At 41.4% G+C, this 25710-nt stretch overlaps 2 protein-coding genes across 2 annotated transcripts; one reads left to right on the top strand and one right to left on the bottom strand.

The window, feature by feature from the left end:
• Positions 1 to 8203: 8203 nt before the first annotated feature.
• Positions 8204 to 13658, top strand: LOC109241221. Its single transcript, XM_019407940.1, has 5 exons — positions 8204 to 9049; positions 9674 to 10213; positions 11708 to 11783; positions 13161 to 13225; positions 13401 to 13658. Exons 1-5 carry the CDS (start codon positions 8204 to 8206, stop codon positions 13656 to 13658), a joined length of 1785 nt encoding a protein of 594 aa, XP_019263485.1.
• A 648-nt stretch (positions 13659 to 14306) lies between these two features.
• LOC109241220 lies at positions 14307 to 14842 on the bottom strand. The gene is made up of 2 exons (XM_019407939.1): positions 14548 to 14842; positions 14307 to 14452 (listed from the first exon to the last, which is right to left on the bottom strand). Exons 1-2 carry the CDS (start codon positions 14840 to 14842, stop codon positions 14307 to 14309), a joined length of 441 nt encoding a protein of 146 aa, XP_019263484.1.
• Between the last annotated feature and the right edge of the window lie 10868 nt (positions 14843 to 25710).

The following is a 25710-nucleotide window of genomic DNA, read 5'->3' as shown; positions in this document are numbered from 1 at the left end:
ATTTCATATACTTTCAATATTCGTATCACAATTCGAGCCAATGCTTCTAGGAATCAAACGATCATATCATCGTTCACATATTATTCACAACATATAGAAATCCCCCAATAAACACGGAATTCACAACCAATTCATGATAACCACATTATAAGGACCCACGGTCATGCTAGACACCAATGTATAGATACTCGTCACCATGCCTATACATCGTACTCGATCACATAGCAATTAGCAACAAGACTCAATTCATATTCCCTCAAGCTAGGGTTAAACCAAACATTTACCTCAAAGCCTTGAAATCCACTTAATCCTCAACTATCGCTTTACCTCGCGGTTCCACCTCCAATTCGCTGGAATCTAATCACAAATTGCTCAATTACTTTAATAAACACTATATGAATCAATTTGAATGCATAAAAATGAATTTCCTAAGTTTTTCCCAAAAATTCCAAAATTGCCCCGGGCCTACGTTGTCAAAACCCGAGGTTCGAACCAAAACCCGGTTACCCATTCCCCCACAAACTCAAATAGGTAATTTGCCTTGAAATCGGACCTCAATTCGAGGTCCAACTCCCCAATTTCTAGAAAACCTAGGTTCTACCCAAAAACCCCAATTTCACCCATGAAAATCCTTGATTTCAAGTGGAAAACATGTTTAATGATGTTAAAGATTGAAAGAATTGAGTAAAAATCAACTTACAAATGATTTGGGATGAAGTTTGCTCTTGAAAAATCGCCTATGGTGTTTTGGGTTTGAAAGAATGGTGAAAAGTGATGAAAATTCGACTAAGTATAAAATTTGCTGGGCTGCGGATATGGGAAATGCGAAGCTGGGTTCGCAATTGCGAACCCTGCAGCCTTGGGAATTGCGATACGTCAGTTCGCATTTGTGAACTCAGGTCTAGGTGACAGGTTTCGCATTTGCAAAAAATGAGATCGCATTTGCGATCAACGACCCCTCGCATTTGCGAGCAAAATCGTCGCATTTGCGACCAGTGCCGGAATTTCTCAGACTTCGCAATTGCGACTCAAAACTCGCATTTGCGAGCTCGCAATTGCGAGTCTCCCCTTCGCAATTGCGAAAATCACAGAAGCCAAAATACCAGATTTTCCAAAAATGAGAAATGCAATCCGACACCTATCCAAAACTCACCCGAGCCCCCGGGGCTCCAAACCAAATATGCACACTACCTCAAAAACATCCTACGGACTTACTCGTGCGATCAAATCGCCAAAATAACATCGTATACATAGAATCAAGCCTCAAATTCATCATTTTTTTCATTATAACTTCATAAACTTCAAACTTTAGATATTTAGGTCCGAAACACGTCAAATGACGTCCGATTTCGACCAAACTTTACAGAAAGCACTTAACACATATTTAAGACTTGTACCGGGCGTCGGATCCAAAATACGAGCCCGATACCATAGTCTTTTAATCAATTTTTATTTCCTTTTTCCTTAATAATTTTAGAAAGACAATTTCACAGAAAAATTCTTTCCTCGGGCTCTAGACCTCGGAATTCGACTCCGGGCACATGCCCGAGTCCCATATTTTTCTACGGACCTTCCGGGACCGTCCAATCTCGGGTCCGGGTCCGTTTACCCAAAATGTTGACCAAAGTCAACTTTAATCATATTAATATCAAAACTCATCATTTTTCACACAGAATTCATATTTAAGCCTTCCGCCTACACGCCCGGACTGCGCACGCAAATCGAGGCAAGAAAAAAATGAGGTTTTCAAGACCTCGGAAGCACGGAGTGGATGAGGAAATAGGTGATGACCCTTTGGGTCGTCACAAAATAATCCCTTGGTCGAGAAAGAAACTACTGCTGGTGAAGAAGATCAAGCTCAAGAAAGCCAGGAGACTAGCAAATCTCAAGAGTCAATTGATATACCTGCTACGATAGAGTCGACTAATGCAATCACCAGCAGTGTACCAGATCATCCAACAGAGTCAACTACAAACATCGTACGCCCAAATGAATGGAGAAACGAACCTGAATATCCTCAAAAATTCATCATTGGGGATCCAAATGAAGGAATGAAAACCAGGGGAGCTCTCAAAAAGAAAGCAAATGTTGCGTTAATCTCTCAAGTTGAACCAAAGAAGATAAAGGAAGCTCTAAAAGATTCGAGTTGGGTTCAAGCAATGCAGGAAGAGTTAGATCAGTTTAGTAAAAATCAGGTGTGGAATTTGATACCCAAACCTGAAAATGTTTCTATAATCGGAACGAAGTGGGTCTTCAGAAATAAATTGAACGAGGATGGAAAGGTCGTATGGAATAAAGCCAAAGTTGCTCAGGGATATTCACAACAGGAAGGAGTCGACTATGACGAAACCTTTGCTCCCGTAGCTCGTTTGGAGTCTATTCGAATTCTTCTGGCATACGCATCATTCAAAGGATTCAAACTATTTCAGATGGATGTTAAAAGCGCCTTTTTAAATGGATTTATTGAAGAAGAAGTATGCGTGAAACAACCGTCTGGGTTTGTAGATTCAAAGTTTCCCTATCATGTATACAAGCTTACTAAGGCACTATATGGACTGAAACAAGCTCCACGTGCATGGTATGATAGACTTAGCTCTTTTCTTGTTGATCATGGCTTCACAAGAGGTAAAGTAGACACTACCTTATTTATTAAAAAATCAGCAGAAGGTAATCTCATTTCCAAATTTATGTTGATGATATTATATTTGGTAGTGCTAACCCTCTTATATGCAAGGGATTTTCAAATCTGATGCAAAGCAAATTTGAGATGAGCATGATGGGAGAGTTAACATTCTTCCTTGGACTCCAAATTCAACAATCTGAAGAGGCAACCTTTATATGTCAGACAAAATATACAAAGGAACTGATCCAAAATTTTGGCATGAGCAATGCAAAATCCATTGGCACACCAATGAGTCCTTCAACAAATCTAGACAAAGATGAACAGGGGATTCCTGTGAATGAAACCAAATATCGTGGAATGATAGGATCATTATTGTATTTGACAGCAAGTCGAGCAGACATTATGTTTAGTGTGTGTAAATGTGCCAGTCTCAGTCAGCTCCGAAGGAATCTCATCTGACTGCAGTGAAGAGAATCATTTGATACCTCATTGGGACTGTATCTCATGGACTATGGTATCCTCGCTCTAACTCTTTTAAACTAGAAGGATTTTCCGATGCTGACCTTGCAGTTGACAAGGAAGATAGAAAAAGCACTAGTGGTGCATGTCAATTACTTGGAAAGGCACTGATATCATGGAATAGTAAAAAACAAGCATCAATTGCATTATCCACCACTGAAGCTGAATACATTGCTATTGGACAATGCTGGGCACAATTACTGTGGATGTCTCACCAACTGGGTGACCATGAACTCTCCTTTAAACCTATACAAATTTTTTATGATAATTCTAGTGCTATTTGTCTTTCAAAAAATCCTGTGCATCTTTCTAGAGCAAAGCATATTGATATTAAGCATCACTTTATTAGAGATCATGTGCTTAAAGGAGACATAGAAATATCTTTTGTTGGAACTACTGATCAATTAGCGGATATTTTTACTAAGCCTCTTTTAGAGGATAGATTTTGTGCATTAAGGAAATTACTTGGCATTATTTGCTTAACTAATAACCTATAGGACCTATGTGTACTACAGTATTTTCTTGCAGGTCTAATGATTGTACTTTACCCATGCATTAATTACGCCTTTGTTTTCTTTCCCTCTCTTTTCCTCTTCTTTCACATCAGTTCGTCGTTCAAAGTAGGAAAGCCAATCATCGTGTCCCTTCAACTGATACCTTTTCCTTTTTCGGACTCAACCGTCAGAAGGGTTTCTTCTTAAGGCGGAGAACCTCTTTCAATCACCTTCATCCCTGTACTCTAGAAAACCCTTCTCCTTCTCCAAAGCTCTAACCAAACCATTTTATTTCAATGGCCAAACAACCTAGAAATCCCTCTGCATCCACCAGAAAAAGTACCCGTTCCAAAACAAAAACCCCTTCTATGCCTCCAGAAAAGGTAGACCTAGGGTCTGACCACTCTGAGGGTTTCGCCTCTTCACGGGGAGATTTGTCTGATCACTCTCAAACCTTTGGAGAAAAATCCCTAGGGAAACTCCCTTTGGAAGACCCTCATGCCTCTTCTACCCAAAAGAAATCAAAGTTTGATCTCTCTGCCTCTCTAGAATCCGACCTAAATTTCTGGGATTCTCCAAATAAGGATTTCTTCATTGCTCTGAAAGACAAGCCCATTGCTCATGGTAGGGTAGTCGACCTAGACGACATGGAAGCCCTAAATTGTAAGATCAAAAACCTCTTTGTGAATCAAGGGTGGGCTAAGTTTCTCTCTATCCCTCCGCCTAAGGTCTATGAATCCTTGGTGAAGATTTTTTATGCCAATCTCCGCTCCAGTAAGCCTGACAGGTTGGAATCCTTAGTATTAGGTAAGCGCATTGTTATTGATTGTGCCCTGTTTGATTCTCTCTTTCAATGTCAATGCTCTGGTTTCCCTATGCTGTTAAAAAATACCTGGCCCGATGATTTAGAAATTTCTTTTGACCAAGCTAAACAGTGTATTGCTGAGTGTCCCTCTGCTTCCCTCCAAACCAGTTAGGTCCCAGTGATGTTAGTTTTGAAACTCGTATTCTGGCCCACATTGTAGCAACCACTCTCTTCCCTACACTAGGTCTTTTTCAACCTTCTCTCAAAGGGACATCTTCTTAGTTACTGCCTAGTGACCAAACTCAAAGTCAAGCTTTCCTCCTGGGTTATAAATTTCATGATTGAAAGTGCTGAAGATCCCACCAGTCTACCCTACGGCATGGCCATCACTCACATTCTGGAATCTCATCAAATTTCCCTTTCCGACTATCCCTTTATCACTGTCTCAAAATCCTACAACTCTAGAGCTTTTGCTAGTATACGGTATGTCAGAGTCAAGGGCTCCTGGGTTAAGAAGTACGAAGGAGAAGTTAAGCCTGCTCCTTTAGAACCCTCGTCTAAGTCTCCTGTCTCTCACCCTAGCCCTGCTGATCCCCGCTTGATGAAAAGCTTCGTGCCATCACCACTCAACTCTCTGAAATCAAGAATCTCCTCACAGCCACTCAGTCTACTGTTGGTGACATTCACGTCATCTCCAAGGAAACAGGGTCTGATGTGTCAAAGCTTTCAGGGAAATTCATGACAGGTTGGATGGAGTGAGCATCGCAGCCAATGCAAGCTTTGAACAATTGAAGGAGGTCATCTGCAATACTCTTACTTATTTCTTGCGTCGCTAATGTGGTTGTTTAAGATAATTTTTTTGTTTTGCTGTGCTGCTGGTTTGGGGCTGTTATCTCAGCCATTGGACAATTCTGTTTTCTTTTGCTTTAGGTGCTTATGATTGAACTTTAATGCTACTGTTTAATGCTATATATTTTGTGTAGTTCTTAGTCTGTTGCCTCTTTGCTGATGCCAAAAAGGGGGAGAAGAGTATATATTGTATCTGTACAGGTATAGTCGACTATGGTACAGGTAGCATCCTCCGTGGCAAGAGTCGACTTCAATCATGGACTAGTCAACTGCATGAACTGAGGGGGAGTATCCTTCAATCATGGACTAGTCAACTACATGAACTGAGGGGGAGTGCCAGGATCCTCAACTGCATACATTGAGGGGGAGTAAACCACATGGAAGTTAACTGGTGTTTATACAAATATATTATTTTGACATCATCAAAAAGGGGGAGATTGTTAGATCTAACATTAATAATGCCAATAATATGTTTGTTCAGGAAATCAATCAGAAGAGATCAAGGAATCAAGGAGCTACTACGAGATTGTTGAAGCCAATCTGAATGCTTAAGGAAAGATATCAATCAGCAAAGATTGTGGAGCTGCGATGGAAAGAATCTTTGAAAGCCTAAAACTAAGGCTTCAATCAAGGCCAACATATTCAAGGAGCAAATCAAGGAGAGTGGCTGATCTGCCAATCTTGGAAAGACCAACAATCAAGGAGCAAATCCTCATCTTCAACGGCTGGAGAAGGAAAGCGATTAAGAGCTGCCAACTGTGGAAGGACCAACAATTAAAGAGTAAAATTTCACCATCAATGACTGTAGAAGGAACGCGATCAATCTCCTCTCATCAAGGAAGAGCAACGGCTAGCAATCTTATTCTTGAAAAGAATCAATCTCTTTCCAAGGATCAAATCCCTTGGGTTGTCAAATCTCGTCTGCTCAAAGTCTTCACCAAAGTATTTATACTCAGTTTTCAGCCTTAGAAAACATATACTTTGATCGAACCAAAATTCTCTCTTTATTCTATTGCAAACAAACATTGTAGTTCTTTGAGACCTGCTGTGTAACAAGTCAGAGAAAAAGGAGAGTATAACACTGGTGAGGCATTGTATCAAAAGAAGACGAGTGTTATAGGAACTGAGTTATCACATCATTTCCATTGTACTCGAAGAAACGCATTTACTAAAGAGAACTCCCTTGCAACCCAAGGGGACTGGACTAGGATTCACATTGAATCCGAACCAGTATAAAATTCCGGTGTCTTTGATTCCTGCACTTACTTTCTGTGTTTTATATTCTACTACTATAACTGCTAGGTTATTGCATCAAGTCGACTAATTGGTAAATTAGTCAACTAATAGAGTTTAAGTTTATAAAATATACAATTCACCCCCCTCTTGTACTTTCACAAATGTCCTAATTGGGACTTATAAAAGCGTTGGAGCTATATTTTTGAGGAGATTGAGAAGTTGACTTCAATCCAAACATACATTTGTTACACTCACATGGAAGAAGCCTACATATGGATGGTCAAAGATAAACACTGATGGTAGTTATATGATTGAAAAGAGGAAAGCAGGTATTGGGGGAATTATCATTGATGATACAGTCCATGCTATGTCAAATGCTAATCTCCAGATATCCCATAGTTACAAAGAGACAAATCAAGTCGCAGACCTTTTAGCTAAGTTAGCTACTAGTCATGACAATGGTCCTATGATCTTCTGTTCTTTTGTATTGGTTCCTAGAGGTAAAATGCCCATTTCAGTTGGATAAGTGGCAATTACCTTCTCTTAGGATCAAATATGACAAACCTAATTTCAAAGTTAGTTAAATGTACATTATAGATGGTAGAGGTCATGTGCATTTTGATGTTTAAGGGGGCCTGAGTCTTTCATCACCTTAGCTTCTTTCTATTTTTTGGAACCAAGGCTCATGTCTTTTCGGTATTGTATCAAAGAGGTGAGGTATAGCCCCCTCTTTTTGGGTGGCCGCGGCACTGTTTGATATAATACAGGATGCTCAGACTACCATCTTAGTATAATTTCTATATTAGACTTACCATTGGATTAGCACACAATTTTCTATTTAAATTTGTTGAATCTAATTTAATTTTATAATTTTATCCTTTAGTTGTGTTTAGGGGTGGAAAAACAAATAAAAAGAGTTATCCATCCACATTGTCCGCTAAAAAATGGGTTGGATAATGAATTTTTTAAAAATGAGTCAAATATCCACCTAAAAATAGATAACCAATAAGTTTATTTTTTACATTTGCAAAGAATCAATTTGGGAGACTACTCTCCCAAACGTGATCATATTCAATAAGTTATGAATAATATAAATATTCATATTATTCGCCGGTTAACAAATTTTCTATCGGATCGGGTCGGGTCAGATAATTTATTCATTTTTGCATTACCCTTTTCGACCCACCAATATCAGAACCGCCCGTTTGCCACCACTAGTTGTGTTGATGTAACTAGGATGAATGAAACCACTCGAGTGCTGCCTCGTTAAGGATTAGATAGTTGTTGTATGTAATTGGTAATTTAAGAATATCAGCTAAAAGTTTTTGGTGTGACCCTTAAGTAATACTATGGATTTATGTCTCACGAGAAGAAACCATTCCTCTTTTTCGCACACACAAGTTGCTGCATATTCATGCTCTTGGTGCTTTCGTAATTAAATCATGTTCCCAAGCGAAGCAAGAAACTTCAATCAAATAACTCTTAATCAATGGGAGCTGATCACGTTTACCATTCAATTACATAACGAATGAAATACATGTACCAACCTGTAGCAAGTTAAACGTTCATTATAGGTCCTAACATGTGAAATTCACTCGATTACTAAACCTATAATATAATTCTGTTAATCTTCCTCACTTTGGCTTAAACCTTCACTAGCTCTTTAGCATTGGAAGAATGTCATTAGTGAAAAGCAGTAGCACTGATTCCGCAAATGCATTTATCCTAATTAAACAAAAAACTTTGTCCAACAACCTGAATGGAATTTTATGCAAATCCCTGGTCTTTGTAACCCTAATTCTATATCTAGTTTACTTTTTCTTGTCCAACCATCCATGTTGTCAATCATCCCTGTTACTCTTCCAAAGAAGAATCAAGTCAAAGCAATATTACTACAATAAAACGTCCCACATTTCACCTACGAATATTAGCCACATAGTTTTTGGAATTGCAGGCTCATCAAATACATGGGGAAACAAAAAATGGTATATCCATTCTTGGTGGAAACCAAATATAACAAGGGGATATCTTTTCTTAGATAGAACCCCAAATGAGCACCTACCTTGGCCTTCTTCCTCTCCTCCTTTTAAAATATCTGATGACAATTCACGATATGCGCTTTACAACAAGCACGGAATGCCATTTGCAATCAGAATGTTGAGAGTGATTGAGGAAACATTCAATGTGGAGCACAGTCCAGGGGTCAGGTGGTACGTTATGGCGGACGATGACACTGTGCTATTGATTGACAATTTGGTCGATGTTCTTTCTATGTATGATCACAGAAAGTACTATTATGTTGGGATGAATTCGGAGTGTCTTGTCAGTAACTTTGGTATGTCGTTTCAAATGGCATTTGGTGGAGCTGGTTATGCTTTAAGTTATCCCTTAGCTCAAGCTGTGGCTAAGAACATGGATACATGTATCAAGAGGTATCCATTTTTATATGGCAGTGACCACATTTTACAAGCATGTATTGCTGATTTAGGCGTCACCATTACACTAGAAAATGGGTTTCATCAGGTTTGTAATCAAACTCTTTATATTGTTATCTTAGAGTATGTTTGATATGATATAAGTCTTTTAATCTTTTTCAGAAAAATATTTCGAATAAGAAAGTTATTTTCTAGTGTTTGATATCAGATGGGAGAAAATAATTCTCCTCACTTGTGGACGGAAATTTTCCTCATTATCTTAACTTTTAATTTCATATCACCTCTTTAAAATAAAATTATGCCATATGGTGGCGTCTTTTAATTTTATATCACTTGCTCTAACTAATAACACCTACTAAATATTACTCTCTCCGTTGTGAATCTATTTTCTTTTTGGTCCTTCCAAAAAGAATGACCCCTTTTTAAATTTGAAAACAATTTAGCTTAAACTTACAATTCTACCATTAATGAGAAGCTTTTATGACCACACAAATACTCTGGACCTCTTTTGACTTGTTTAAAATACACAAATTTCAAAAAGTCTTTATTTTTTCTTAAACTTCGTGTCCAGTCAAACAGGTTCACATAAATTAGAACGGAGGGAGTAGCACTTATTATCAAGCACACTTTGCATAGTTAACCTGATTTTACATCATCATCATCCGGAAACTCAAAAGAAATTCCTGACATTTACTTTGGTTGTTTCACACAGATTGACCTGCGACGTGACATATCTGGTTTTTTATCAGCACATCCTCAGTCTCCATTCCTATCTCTCCATCACCTTGACTTAGTAGCTCCAATTTTCCCTCTAATGAACCATCACGAGGCCGTAAACCATCTAATGACAGCAGCAAGAGTAGACCAATCCAGATTATTACAGCAAAGCACATGCTACCTAACGAAGTACAATTGGACATTCTCAGTGTCATGGGGCTATTCCATTAACATCTATGAGAAGATTCACTCTCCAAGTTTTCTTGAAAGACCCCTTGAGACATTTTCCGAATGGAGGAAAGGAGCAAGGCCACCTTACATGTTTAATGTTAGACAATTAACTAATGATTCTTGTGAAATTCCTCATGTTCTCTTCTTTGATGCTGTCGACGGAACAAGATTAGACCACATTGTTACGAGATACACCAAGAGAACTCCAAGGGCGATGACGGCTTGTGGGTCGAGCGGCAATCATTCTGCGGATGATGTCTCAAAAATTCGTGTCTTTTCTCCCATGCATAAGCTTCATGTAGGGGTAAGTATACTTGTATATACGCATCCCCTTTTATTCTAAACGATGCTATTCTACAAAAAAAAAAATAATAATAATAATAATAATAATACTAGTAATACTCGTGGTCTTAAACATGTGATGATATTTCTATGACTATACGGAAATATATATTTTTAAGGATATAATAAAAAGTCTAAAGAAAAAAGTTTTTGAATAAAAGAAGGTGACAATTTTTTGGAATACAATAAAAAAGAACAAGAAAAAGAGCTACGTAAAATGATAAAAGAGGAATACTAATCATTGTAAAGTAAAAACGAAGAACATACAAGTAAAACTTTACGAGTTTTCGTAGAATAAGTTCAGTATACTTTTAGATAAAATAAATCCTAAGACATCGGGCGGGGTAGGGTTTTATAAAATTGTTTGACTTTTAGTTTCCGACTGAATCCGTCGAAATAATTTATCCCGGATTTTTGCGCCAAACGTGCGATCAATGTTGTCGGAAATATAGTCGAAAGAATTAAAAAAAAATATTCTCCATCCGTTCCAATTTATGTGAACCTGTTTGACTAGGCACGACATTTAAGAAAAAATGAAGACTTTTGGAATTTGTGGTCCTAAACAAGTCATGAAGGGGCCCAGAGTATTTGTGTGGTTATAAAAGCTTCTCATTAAGGGTAGAATTATAAGTTTAAGCTAAATTGTTACCAAATTTGGAAAGGGGTCATTCTTTTTGGAACGCACCAAAAAGGAAATAGGTTCCAAAAAGAATGACCTCTTTCTAAATTTGGTAACAATTTAGCTTAAACTTACAATTCTACCCTTAATGAGAAGCTTTTATAACCACACAAATACTCTGGGCTCCTTTTTGACTTGTTTAGGNCTGGGCTCCTTTTTGACTTGTTTAGGACCACAAATTTCAAAAGTCTTCATTTTTTTCTTAAACTTCGTGCCCAGTCAAACATGTTCACATAAATTGGAACGGAGGGAATATTATTTTTGAAAATTCCGACCGAATCAGTGGCACATTTGCGACCGATCACAAATCAGCTGTTTTTTAGTAATGATCATGGTAAGTCCTCATCCCGTATTGCCAATTATTTGAAAGAATACAAACATAGAATCCTAAATAAAAGCAGGAGGTTAAATTTAACTTCAAATCCATTTTCTGAGTTGTTCTTAGTGTTTGTTTTAATTGTTTCTTCTGCATTTTCTCAACGTTCTTTAATTATATGTTGATTTTAGCTACTTTATCGTGCAAAACACATTTGACTTTTAACGAATCCAATCTTAATTATACAAAGTGGCTTATAACAATTCGTTTTGGACTCCAAAGTACTTGGGCATTTCATGTTTGACTTTTCGCTTATTTATTACTCCAGTATATTACATTCTATATAACATTATTATGATCCTTGCATAATTATGGATCGGAGTTTACGAATCGTTGATAAAGAAATTGAGCTGTTTTTTGAATTCTTAGCCATAATCTTATTTTGTTTCTTTTCTGTACAGGCTGGTAATAGAAGAGAATGTTGTGACGTTGTGCAACCCATTGGAATGGATTCGATGGCTATCAAACTTAGGACTTGTATGACACATGAAATTATTGCCTAAGCGAAAAATATCATATAGTATGCATCAACAAGTTTAGCTAGAAGAAAGAGATAGACGCAGTTGTAGTAATTTCTTTTTTGGAGTGTATTTTTCCTCTATTGCGGTTTCGTGAACGGAGATATTTGACATTTACATGTTCCTGAAAATAAGTTGGCCTAAGAGAGTACTCCCTGTTCTTTCTTTTATGTCATTTCCCCTTATCTATACAGCTGAAACTAGTATTAATCCACCGCCAACTACGGGTGGATGTATCTATATGTTGTTAGGACCGAAAAAGTCAGGTGTCATGCAGAAGCTAGTAAAGCAACACTTGGACGACGATTAATCAGATAACAAAAGAGAAATATACTAAAAGATACACAAACATTTTAACGTGGTTCGGTCAATTGACCTACGTCCACAGCGGAGATGAGCAATCCACCATATAAAAGTGAGTACAAAATGTCGAGACAACAACCTCACGAAGAGGCAAACACAAGTGACACACTAACACTTGTCCCGTAACAATGTTGAAAATAACGAGAATAATGTTGCTGCTATTGTTCAAGTCTTTTTGCTTTTGATGAAAACGTCATCAATTTGGTATCCCATGAGACGAGCTGGATAGTAGATTCTGGAGCTACCTCACATGTCACACCAAGAAAAGACTTTTTCTCATCACATACTCCTGTTGATTCTGGAGTATTAAAGATGGGCAATGCCAGTGAAGTTAAGGTGTTTTGTTTTGGCACAATTTATTTGAAAACTAATAATGGTTCAACGTTAGTTCTTCAAGATGTCAAGCATGCTCCTTGCAGAGTCAACAAGATGCAATAGCACAACTCTAAAATCAGAATCATGCACCAAGGAGGATCGAGCTCGAGCCATCACTAGAAGTTATTCATAGAGCCGAATCGGTGCCAAAGAGATCGAGTGAAAGAGAATCAAAAACTAATCCCTCTATCGTAAAAATGCTCGAGGAACTGACGAAGCGGATCAAAACAGGGGAAATCGAGGAAAATGATAAGAAGGTGGAAACTTATAACTCCAGGGTCGACCAAATCCCGGGGCACCACCGGTATTGAAAGGACTTGATTCCAAAAATTTGTCCAAAAACCTTTCCTCCCAAGTGCGGCTCCAAAGCCAATCCCAAAGAAGTTCCATATGCCCGAGATTCCGAAGTATAACGGGACGACAAATCCAAACGAGCATGTCACCTCTTATGCATGCACCATTAAGGGAAATGACTTGGAAGATGATGAAATTGAATCTGTGTTGCTAAAGAAATTGGGAGAAACTCTATCAAAAGGTGCTATGATATGGTATCATAATTTACTACCTAACTCTATTGATTCATTTGCTGTGCTTGCAGATTCCTTTGTAAAGGCACACGCTGGAGCCATTAAGGTTGCAACTAGAAAGTCGGACCTATTCAAGGTGAGTCAAAAAGACAACGAGATGCTCAGAGAATTCGTATCTCGATTTCAAATGGAACGGATGGATTTGCCACCGATCACCGACGATTGGGCTGTTCAAGCCCTCATTCAAGGTCTCAACAAACGATGTTCCATAGCTTCGCAACAGTTAAAGCAGAATTTGATCGAATATCCAGTCGTCACTTGGTCCGGTGTACATAATCGATATAAGTCAAAGATTAGGGTCTAAGACGATCAACTGGGGGCTCCGATTAGTTCAATTTATCCTAAAAGGCCCGTGGACAGAGTTAAAAGGGATGTCGATCGGGAACCACGATCGAACAGAGACCGAAATCAGCCATAAGAGAGAGATCGGAGAAATAACGGGTCTGGACACAACCCTGTTCGGAATGACAAAAGGAATTATCGGGGACAGAGTTCCCGAGGACTCATGAGAAAGAGTGGCTACGATAGGGATACCGGGTCCAAAGAAGCACCTCGATTGTCAGAATGTAACTTCAGCGTAGATGCTTCCGCCATAGTATCAGCCGTTGGGCGTATCAATGATACGAGATGACCTTGACCTCTGCAGACCGATCCGGCCCAGAGAAACCCAAACCAAATATGCAACTATCATGGCACCCATGGCCATAAAATAGAAGATTGCAGACACCTAAGAGAGGAAGTAGCCCGATTATTCAACAAGGGGAACCTTCGAGAATTATTAAGTGATCGAGCTAAGAACCACTTCAAAAATGGAGATTCAAACATACAAAATGAGCATGAAGAGCCACAGCATGTGATTCACATGATCGTTGGAGGAGTCGATGTTCCTCAAGGACCGGTATTTAAATGCGCCAATGTGACGATCACAAGGGAAAAACGAACTCGGGACTACTTACCGAAAGAGACCTTGTCTTTCAACGACGAAGATGCAGAAGAGATTGAACAAACTCACAACAATGCACTGGTAATATCTATACATATGAATAAAATTCAAGTTAAATGTGTGTTGATTGATCCAGGTAGCTCAGCCAACATTATTCGATCAAGAGTCGTAGAGCAACTCGGCCTACAAGATCAAATTGTGCCTGTAGCTCGAGTTAATACTTCCATAATTCAACCGGAATTTCATCTGGCCCGATCACACTGGCGCTACTCATCTTACGCATAGCTCCCACGACCTCATCAACCTTGATGCGCCTGCAGTACCTGAAGTCACGGTGACTCTCGAAATGCTCCAGTTTACCTAGCACAATATCCTGATCCCTTCTTCATTCAGAAGTTTATGAATGTAAGTTTGCCATCTCCTCTTAATCTGGGCATCTTCCATCAATACTCTACCATCCTCGTCCTTGATACACCTCACTTGATCCAAATCCCGATCCTTTATCCCTCTAGTCTTGGACAGCCGGAATAACTTCTTCTCCCGCCTTTTCCCCGGTTCCTCGTACATACGACCATAAGTCGCAATCTTAGCTTCCGTGACAGCCAGCTTAGCTTCTTTCCTAGATACCTTATACCACTCCATGCACGCTCTCCTCTCCTCCTCACATGTGCTCCCTACTAACGTCAGGTACGCCGCCTTCTTCGCTTCAGCTGTACCTTGGACCACTTCNAGCGTAGATGCTTCCGCCATAGTATCAGCCGTTGGGCGTATCAATGATACGAGATGACCTTGACCTCTGCAGACCGATCCGGCCCAGAGAAACCCAAACCAAATATGCAACTATCATGGCACCCATGGCCATAAAATAGAAGATTGCAGACACCTAAGAGAGGAAGTAGCCCGATTATTCAACAAGGGGAACCTTCGAGAATTATTAAGTGATCGAGCTAAGAACCACTTCAAAAATGGAGATTCAAACATACAAAATGAGCATGAAGAGCCACAGCATGTGATTCACATGATCGTTGGAGGAGTCGATGTTCCTCAAGGACCGGTATTTAAATGCGCCAATGTGACGATCACAAGGGAAAAACGAACTCGGGACTACTTACCGAAAGAGACCTTGTCTTTCAACGACGAAGATGCAGAAGAGATTGAACAAACTCACAACAATGCACTGGTAATATCTATACATATGAATAAAATTCAAGTTAAATGTGTGTTGATTGATCCAGGTAGCTCAGCCAACATTATTCGATCAAGAGTCGTAGAGCAACTCGGCCTACAAGATCAAATTGTGCCTGTAGCTCGAGTTCTTAACGAGTTCAACATGGCAAGTGAAACCACCAAAGGGGAAATTATCTTGCCGGTAAACGTGGCCGGAACCACACGGGAAACGAAGTTCCATGTAATCGAGGGTGACATGAGGTACAACGCCCTGCTCGGGAGGCCTTGGATCCATAACATGAGGGCGATACCCTCAACCCTTCACCAAGTTTTAAAGTTCCTGACATCCGAGGGAATCAAAATGGTATACGGAGAGCAGCCCGCCGCCAAGGAGATGTTCATAATCGATGAGGTGATACCGGTGTCAACACTTTCATCAACAAAGAGATCGAACTCAAAGGGAAAGTAGGAAGTCAAATAGCAACCTCAATCACCAGCTTAAGACCGATCGGAGGAGCAGGAAACTTTTAAAGATGATGATTATATGATACCTCGAACCTTCATAATCCTCGATTATTCTGACGCAAGAAAGTCGACGGTCGAAGAGGTAGAACAAATCATACTGATCGAGCATCTGCCCGATCGAAAGGTATACCTGGGCACGGGGTTAACTCCCGAGCTCAGGAAAAAACTTGTTCAATTCCTTTTAGATAACATAGATTTTTTTGCTTGGTCCCATGTCGATATGTAAGGGATCCCACCAGAGATCACTACCCATCGATTAAGCGTGGACCCGAAGTTCCATCCAGTAAAGCAAAAGAGAAGGCCCCAGTCTGAGGTTAAGCATGCATTCATCAAGGACGAGATAACCAAACTTCTCAAAATAGGGTCCACTCGGGAAGTAAAATATCCCTAATGGTTAGCAAACGTAGTGGTAGTCCCTAAGAAGGGAAATAAACTTAGAATGTGCATAGACTATAAGGACTTGAACAACGCCAGCCCTAAGGACTCTTGTCCTTTACCGAATATCGATCGCATGATCGATGCCATGGCCGGCCACGAGATTCTCAATTTTCTCGATGCCGACTCCGGGTACAATCAAATACAGATGAACCTAGAGGATAAGGAAAAGACTTCGCTTATCACTAAATATGTCACTTATTGTTATAACGTAATGCCGTTCGGATTGAAGAATGCTGGTGCAACTTATCAATGCCTAGTAAATCGAATGTTCGAAGAAAAAATAGGTAAATCTATGGAAGTTTATATTGATGACATGTTAGTTAAGCCCCTGCGAGCAGAGGACCATTTGAAACATTTGCAGGAGACTTTCGATATAATAAGGAGGTACAACATGAAACTCAACCCAGAAAAGTGTGCATTCGGGGTTGGCTCGGACAAGTTTCTCGGCTTCATGGTGTCAAATCGGGGGATCGAGATCAACCCCGATAAACTCAAAGCTATTGAAGATATCAAAGTCATGGATAATGTGAAGGCCTTGTAAAGGCTGACCGAGCGCATAGCCGCCCAAGGGCGATTCATTTCGAGGTCCTCAGATAGAAGTCACCGGTTCTTCTCGCTACTTAAGAAGAAGAGCAATTTTGCATGGACCCCGGAATGCCAACAAGCCTTAGAAGAACTAAAACGATACTTGTCAAGCCCTCCACTACTTCACACCCTAGCGGACGAGCAACTCTACTTATACTTGGAGGTCTCGGAAATAACGGTGAGTGGAGTCCTAGTTCGAGAAGAGCAAGGTACGCAAATCCCTGTTTACTATGTTAGTCGGACCTTAGGTGAGGCCAAGACCCGATATCCACACTTAGAGAAATTAGCGCTTGCTTTAATAAGCGCCCGAGGAAATTAAAACCATATTTCCAATGTCACCCAATATGTGTTGTAACTACCTATCCCCTTCATAATATTTTGCATAAACCCAAATTTTTGGGGTGATTGGCTAAATGGGCCGTGGAACTCAGCGGGTATGATATTGAGTATCAACCCCGAATAGCCATCAAGTTCCAAATCTTGGCGGACTTCGTTGCTGACTTTATGCCAGCCTTCGTACCTGTGGTCGAAAAGGAACTGCTATTAGAATCGGGTACATCATCGGGGGTGTGGATCCTCTTCACGGACGGTGCTTCGAATGTGAAAGGGTCCAGACTGGGCATCGTTTTGAAGCTACCCATGGGTAACATAATTAGACAGTCTATCAAAACTTCGAAGTTAAATAACAATGAGGCTAGTATGAGGCAATGATTGCAAGTCTCGAGCAGGCTAAAAGATTGGGAGCAGAGATCAACGAGGCCAAATGTGATGCCCTACTTGTGGTAAACCAAGTCAATAGAACTTTCGAAGTCCGAGAAGATCGAATGCAAAGATACTTGGAAAAGCCACAGGTAACTTACATCGATTTAACGAGTGGACCTTACAACACATACCTCGAGAATAAGATAGCGAGGCCGATGCCCTTGCAAACTTGGGGTCATCGGTCGAAGATGACGAGCTTAACTCGGGGACTCCGGCTGAATCCCCCTCTTGGGCCCCGTCAGATCGAGGCAGAATATTTCCAATTTCGACTGATCTGATGGCCTTTTGACCCTCGATATTAGCTCGTGTTTGAGCCACCAGACGGGAATCATCCTCCTTTTCTTCTTCTTCCTCCTCCTCTCTTAGGAGTTGAACTGACTCCGTGGACAGGGGAATCACATCCTTCTTGGACTTTCGAGCCGCTTTATTATTAGGCTTTGGCCCTTTGGAGGTCGCAGCCCTTTTCCTCTTGCTTTCCTTTTTTGGCTTCAGGGCAGGGGGTGAGTTTTCTTCTTCACCAAACGGGGGCCTCATCGGCACATCCTTTCGTAGACCTGCAAAAGAAAGACAAGTAAAATCGAGGGAAAATCCGAATAACGATCAATATTGTCGAGACGTGCAAAAATTTATCGTGGTTTTGGGCCTCCCATCGACCTTTCGACAACTTGCGCCATGCGCGCTCAGCTGTTTCGATGTCGACACTAGGTTCCTGACACAGTTCTCGAGATGGGGGATCGCACATGGCATCCAGGCAACTACTGCACCAAATAAAACGCTGGTAAGAAAAGATGAAAAGGTGGAGATAATAAATAGAAGTTAAAAGATGTAATTATACTTATGTTTCACATTCCATTTCTTCGGAAATGGCATGTTTCGGCCGGGATCAGGTCCGAGATTTTTACCCGAACAAATCGGCCCATCCAATCCCGGTCCTTGTCCTCATCTATGCCCAAGAAGGCTGCCTTGTTGGCCCGATGCTGAAGCTTTACTAATCCTCCCCAATAAAGTCGAGGGCTATACAGCCGTATGAGATGGTCGAGTGTGAAGGGAAGTCCCTCGACTTTGCTCACAAAAAATCGAAGCAATATCACTATCCTTCAAAAAGAAGGATGAATTTGGCCGAGGGTGACCTCGTACTTCTTGCAGAAGTCCATGATAATTGGATCTAGAGGACCCAATGTGAAGGGGTAGGTGTAAACACTCAGAAACCCCTCCACATACATAGTGATTGACTCTTCAGGCGAGGGCACCACCACATGCTATTCTACCCAGTTGCAATCCTTTTTAACTTTGTTTAAAAGGCCACTCGTAATTGTGCATAAGTACCTCGGAATCGGCTCATACCGAGGGGGTCTTTTCAAAATTGAAATCGCAGTCAAGGACGCACGGCGGAGGAAAAAATTCTTCAGGGCGTGGCTCCGCCGCTGGTTGATCGCCGGCCGCCTTAGAAGAGGAATATTTTTTGTGATGACCCAAAAGGTCATCTTACGTTTTAGAACTCGATTCTGTGTTTCGAGGCCTTCAAAATCTCATTTTTATTCTCCTCGTTTGCAAAAAGCTTTATGTGGAAATTTGAGAAAAACTATAATTTTTCCTCAAAAAGTTAATTTAATTGGCTTCGGTCAACATTTTGAGAAGATTTGCAATTGCAAAGATTTCTTCGAATTTGCGAAGTAAAGCTGGGAAGGGCAGTGATCGAATTGCGATCATTTTATCGCATTTGCAGAGGTTCATGTTCGCAATTGCGAAGGCATCAGAGGTGTGAGGGTTCTCGCATCTGGGATGGTACCTTCGCATTTGCGAGCTTCGCAATTGCGAAGCTCAGGTCGCAAATACGACATCTGCAGCTGTGTAAAAGGGACTTAGACGGGGTTATTGATTCATTTCCCAAATTTTCAAAACCTAAACCTCAAGAGGAGATTTTCCAAAGGCTATTTCCCCAAATCATAAGTAAACGATTCTTAACTCATTTCTTTCAATCTTTCACTTCTTATAATAAGATTTCAACCTAGAATCTAGAATTTTCATAGTGGAATTAGGGATTTTTAGGTAGAAACTAGGGATTTCAAAATTTGGGGATTTAGACCTAAAATTAAGGTCGGATTCCAAAACCAATTGTATATCCGGTCTCGGGGTGAATGGATAATCGGGTTTTGGTCCGAGTTTTGGGTTTGGACTAAGCGGGCCCAGGTGTTGACTTTTTTTGACTTTTTCTAAAATATCCTAATTGAATTCCTTGCAATCATGGGTAGTTCCTAAGGCTTAAATTGAATTGGTTGGTTGGTAATTGCAAGATTCTATTGGCCCGGAGGCTAGTGTGAAGGGAAAAGCGGTGATTGAGCTTTGAGTTTGGCCGTTGTAGCGAGGTAAGTGTTGTGGCTCACCTTAGCTTGAGGGATTAGGTATTGTTGCCTATTTGCTATGTGGTTGGTTGTTGAGTACAACAGATAGGCGAGGTGACAAGTACCTATGCATTGTTGTCGAGTCATAGCATGCGAGTGAGTCTTATTCTTGTGATTGTTTTGTTCTTTATTCGTATTGTTTATGCTTAAACTAGTTATTCTTCATGTTGGGAAAATCCTATCATGCCTCTTGGGATTGGATATTGGTTGAGTATTGACTCAAAGTTGATGTTGATGTTGTGAAACTAAATGTTGAAATGGGACTTGTTATTAATAATTCTAGTGCCCGGTTGGTATTGTTTTGTTGTTTGGGTGAGGAAGAGTGTAAAGCACGAAGAGCGATGCCGTGCCATTGCATATTCATTATCATGTGAGGAAGAGCGTAAAGCACGAAGGGTGATGCCGTGCCATTACATATTCATTATCATGTAAGGAAGAGCGTAAAGCACGAAGGGCGGTGCTGTGCCATTGCATATTCATTATCATGTGAGGAAGAGTGTAAAGCACGAAGGGTGATGTCGTGCCATTGCATATTCATTATCATCGTTCCTTTCATTTGTTATGGTGAGGATGAGAGTAAAAGCACGAAGGGTGATGTCGTGCACTTGTTTTGCTGTGTTTCTTTACTGTTCTGTTCTCATGATCTCGTACTCCCTTCAGCTTGTCTTCCCCTCCCGTTATTATGTGTTTAGATTTTATTATTTGTTATTATACCTTTATATTGGTTAACTGCATAGGTTTATGCATGTGTCTTGTCCTAGCCTCGCCACTACTTCGTCGAGGTTAGGCTCGGCACTTACTAGTACATGGGGTCGGTTGTACTGATACTGCACTCTGCACTTTCTGTGAAGATTTCGCCGAGGTTAGGCTCGACACTTACCAGTACATGGGGTCGGTTGTACTGATACTGTACTCTGCACTTTTTGTGCAGATTTCGATACTGGACCGTGTTGACCCGAGTGGAGCTGCTGCCTTCAGTCCAATAGGAGACCCAAGGTAGATCTGCTGGCGTCCGCAGACCCTGGGGTCCCCTTTCAGTTATCCTAGTTTCCTGTTTTCTTTTACTTCGAGGACAGTTGTATTTTCTTTTAGCCAGTATTTCTAGTGACTCTTAGAAGTTCGTGAATTGTGACACCAGATTTTGGGTTGTCGTGTATTAGTACTTGGACTATTATGAAATTCCGCACTTCTTTCATCTGATTTGTTTTAAATTTATGTTATTTACTGAATTGGTTAGTGGTTAGCATATTAAATCTCTATCTGTTGGCTTTCCTAGCATTCTGAAAGGTTAGGCGCCATCAAGATCCCGAGGGTGGGAAATTCGGGACATGACAAGTTGATATCAGAGCAGTAGGATCCTAGGTCTCACGATCCACGAACACGCTTAGTAGAGTCTGAGGGATCGGTACGCAGACGTCTGTGCTTATCCCCCAAAGGCTATAGAGTTTTAGGAACAAAGTCACTTCTATTTTTCTCCGTTGTGCGATTTTATCTCTCAAATGTTAATTGAACGCTCCACTCTTGTTCTTCCGCAGATGGCGAGAACACGTACCGCTTCATAAGCTGATCAACAGCCCAAGCCCCTAGTGGCAGCTGCTACGAGGGGCAAAGGTCGAGGTTGAGGCCGTGCCAGAGGCCGAGGCAGGGGCAGGGCTCAGCCCAGAGCTCGAGCAGCAGCACCAGCAGCGGAGCCTCAAGTGGATTTTGACGATGAGGTTCCGGCCCAGACTGTTCCTACCGGACCAGCTCAGGTTCTAGAGGGGTTTATAGCGACCCAGTGCTTCAGGATGCATTAATCCGTCTAGTGGTCCTTATAGAGAGTGTGATCATACCGGCACATTCCCTATAGCACCGGCCGTTTCTCAGGTTAGGGGAGGAGCCCAGACTCCCGCTACTCACACTCCGAAGCAGATGGCTCCCCGGTTTCAGACTCCAGCAGCTCAGCCAGTTGGGCTAGTTCGGCCGGGTGTTGCAGCACAGACCGGTGATGGATCAGCTATGTCTTCTGAGGCTTTGAGGAGAATAGATAGGTTTACCAAGCTTTTCACCACTCACTATGGCGGTACATCTTCATAGGATCTCTAGGACTATTTGGACAGTTGTCATGAGGTATTACGGAATATGGGGATAGTGGAGACCAATAGGGTCGACTTTGCTTCCTTTCGTCTGTCAGGTTCCGCCAAGAAATGGTGGAGGGATTTTTGTTTGGCCACACCAACTCGGTCACCTGCTTTGACTTAGGACCTGTTCTCTCAGATATTTCTCGAGAAGTTCCTTCCTGTTACACTGAGAGAGGACTATCGCAGGTAGTTCGAGCGTCTCCAGCAGGGCAGCATGTCCGTTACTTAGTACGAGACCCGCTTTATTGATTTGGCCCGTCATGCTCTTCTTATACTACCCACCGAAAGAGAGAGGGTGAAGAGGTTCATTAAGGACTCGCTCAACCTATCAGATTGTAGATGGCTAAGGAGACTGGGAGTGAGATTTCTTTCCAGGAGGGTCCAGGCGAGTTGAGATGGTTTTAGCTCAGGGGAGTGGTCAGGGGTCTGACAAGAGGCCTTGTCACTCCGGTGGTTTCAGTGGGGCCTTATTTGGAGGTCGGGGTACTTTTGGTAGAGGCCATCCTCCCAGGATGTTTCATTCAGCGCTTCAGGCTTCTCATGGTGCTTCAGGTGGTCGTGGCCCTCGTATGCAGTATTCCGATTAGCTAGCCGACAGTGCACCACCATCTCCTATCAGTGCACCTCCGCTCCAGAGTATTCAGGGTGGTTACTCAGGCCGCCAGGTTCGGTTTCAGGGTCATCATCCACAGCAGCTGAAATCTTATTATACATGTAGCGATCTATGGCACATTTCTAGGTATTTCCCTCGAGCATCGAGCGGTTCTCAGCACCAGGGTTCTCGTGCCATGGTTCCGGCACAGGGTGTTCCACCGCCCGCTCAGCCAGCCAGAGGTAGGGGTCAGATAGCTAGAGGTGGAGGTTGAGGTATTAGAGGAGGAGGTCAGGCTACTAGAGGTGGAGGCCAGCCAGCAGGAGACCATCCTAGGGATATGGCTCAGAATGGTGGGGCCCAGCCCCAATGTTATACCTTTCCAGCTAGGCCTGAGGCTGAGTCCTCTGATGTTGTTATCACAGGTACAGTTTAAGTTTGCAGTAGGGATGCCTCAGTATTTTTGATCCGGGATCTACTTATTCGTATGAGTCAATCTTCTTTTGCTTTATATTTGGATGTGCCTCGCGATTCTTTGAGTGCTCCCGTGTATGTGTCCATACTGGCGGGGGATTCTGTTGTTGTAGACCATGTATATTGCTTGTGTGTGGTTATTATTAGGAGTCTTGAGACTAGTGTAGATCTCCTACTTCTCGATATGGTTGATTTCGATGTTATTTTGGGGATGGATTGGCTGTCACCTTATCATGCTATATTGGACTATCATGCCAAGACCATGACCTTTGCATTGCCGGGGTTGCCTCGATTAGAGTGGAGAGGGACTCCTGGTCATTCTACCAGCAGGGTTATCTCTTATATGAAGGTTCGGCGTATGGTAGAGAAGGGGTGTTTGACTTATTTGGCTTATGTTTGTGATTTCAGTGCGGAGGTTCCTTCCATGGATTCCGTACCAGTTGTTCGGGAGTTTCCAGAGGTATTTCTTGCAGACCTGCCAGGGATGCCACCTAACAGGGATATTGACTTTTGTACTGATTTGGCTCCGGGCACTCAGCCCATTTCTATTCTGCCATACCGTATGGCCCCACCAGAGTTGAAAGAATTGAAGAAGCAGTTGCAAGATTTGCTTGATAAGGGCTTTGTTAGGCCTAGTGTCTCGCCTTGGGGTGCACCTGTGTTGTTTTTAAAGAAGAAGGATGGATCGATGAGTATGTGCATAGACTATCGGCAGTTGAACAAAGTCACTATCAAGAACAAGTATCCATTGCCGAGGATTGATGACTTATTTGATTAGCTTCAAGGTGACAAAGTGTTTTCAAAGATTGACTTGAGGTCTAGTTACCATCAATTGAGGATTAAGGCATCTGATGTCCCTAAGACAGCTTTACGGACTTGGTACGGGCATTATGAGTTTCTACTGATGTCATTTGGGCTGACAAATGCCCCAGCAACATTTATGGATTTGATGAACCGGGTGTTCAAGCCCTATCTGGATTCCTTCGTGATCGTTTTTAGTGATGATATCTTGATCTACTCCCGCAGTCAAGAGGAGCATGAGCAGCATCTTCGGACCGTTCCCCAGATTCTGAGAGATAGCCAGTTATATGCTATGTTTTCGAAATGTAAGTTTTGGTTGAGTTCAGTTGCTTTCTTGGGTCACGTTATATCAGCGGAGGGTATTCAGGTGTCCCTATGAAGATTGAGGCAGTCAAGGACTGGCCTAGGCCTACTTTAGCTACACAGATCCGGAGTTTCTTGGGATTGGTGGGTTATTACCGTTGGTTCGTGGAGAGGTTTTCATCTATTGCAGCCCCGATGACCAGGTTGACCTAGAAGGGTACCCCGTTCAGATGGTCGGATGAGTGTGAGGCGAGCTTTCAGAAGCTCAAGACAGCTTTGACTACGGTGCCGGTATTGGTATTGCCCACAGGATCAGGGCTTTATACAGTATATTGTGATGCATCGCGTATTGGACTTGGTGCGGTATTGATGTAGGGTGGCAAGGTTATTGCATATGCTTCACGGCAGCTAAAGATTCGCGAGAAGAATTATCCAGTTCATGAGTTAGAGTTGGCAGCCATTGTTCACGCGCTGAAGATTTGGAGGCATTATCTGAAAGTACAAGAGGGGGGTGAATTGTAGCCTTTCTAAATTTCTAGTCGACTACTCTTCAGACCTAGTCGACTTATGCGGAGACAGCCTACACAGAACTGTTAGTTCTTTCGATTTAAACAAGTATTAATCACAATAAACAGTAAAGGAACAGAATATAATACGAGAGCGATAAAGTAAATAACACCAGGAATTTTATACTGGTTCGGAACCAATGTGGTATCCTAATCCAGTCCTCTTGGGTTGCAAGAGTGTTATCTTTTAGAGCTCTTTGTAAATTGAATTGAGTACAGCCTTTGTGATTTTCAGCGATCACCACCAACGCTGACAGGGTTGGTTTTCACTCGCTCACCAACAACGACCCTTTGATTTTCACTCGCTCACCAAAGAAACGAACAATGACACAACCTCTAGGACACACTGCCTCTCTAATATTTTTCTGTCTCTCTTCTCTTTTGGGTACACATTAAATCTACTAAAATGAATTACATTGTTTGTTAAGAGTAGAATAAAGAACTTGTACTTGGATAGACAATTGTATATAAGGCTGCGTGCTTTCTTCTTTCCGAACTCTCGTTTTTATAGTCTTCAATAGCTTCTGACTGTTGGGCTTGATTTTGCTGACCCCTTGATTTCGATAATATTCAATCAGAAGATTTTCTCCTTTGAATGAGTGACTTCCTATTAATTCCTTTGCTGAATTTCATTTGCACCTTCAAACTGATTTGAAACCCTTCCACCAATCACTGATTTATTGGAATTTATTCCTTATATCTTGTACCTATTGATTGATGATGTGCTTTGCTAATGGACTCAAATATATTTCCAGTTTGCTGATATTCTAGACTTCATGCCTTAAGCTCATTCGATTTCTTTCCTTGTGAAGTAGACAATATTATTGTGTATCCATAAAATGACATCTTTCCATTTGAAGTGTTGCCAACCATGCACCAGTAT

This window comes from Nicotiana attenuata, unplaced genomic scaffold, assembly GCF_001879085.1.
Source record: "Nicotiana attenuata strain UT unplaced genomic scaffold, NIATTr2, whole genome shotgun sequence".
NCBI lineage: Eukaryota > Viridiplantae > Streptophyta > Magnoliopsida > Solanales > Solanaceae > Nicotiana > Nicotiana attenuata.
Note: the sequence above shows the minus strand (reverse complement) of the source record. Positions and strands in the feature narration are given on the sequence as shown.

Excerpts from the sequence above, each read along its gene's own strand:
- LOC109241221 (XM_019407940.1), top strand. The coding sequence starts at position 8,204 with ATGTCATTAGTGAAAAGCAGTAGCACTGATTCCGCAAATGCATTTATC. Across the intron at positions 11,784-13,160 it reads GGCTATCAAACTTAGGACTT|ATTCCTTTGTAAAGGCACAC; the intron begins GTATGACACATG and ends CTGTGCTTGCAG. Across the intron at positions 13,226-13,400 it reads GAAAGTCGGACCTATTCAAG|TCGTCACTTGGTCCGGTGTA; the intron begins GTGAGTCAAAAA and ends TCGAATATCCAG.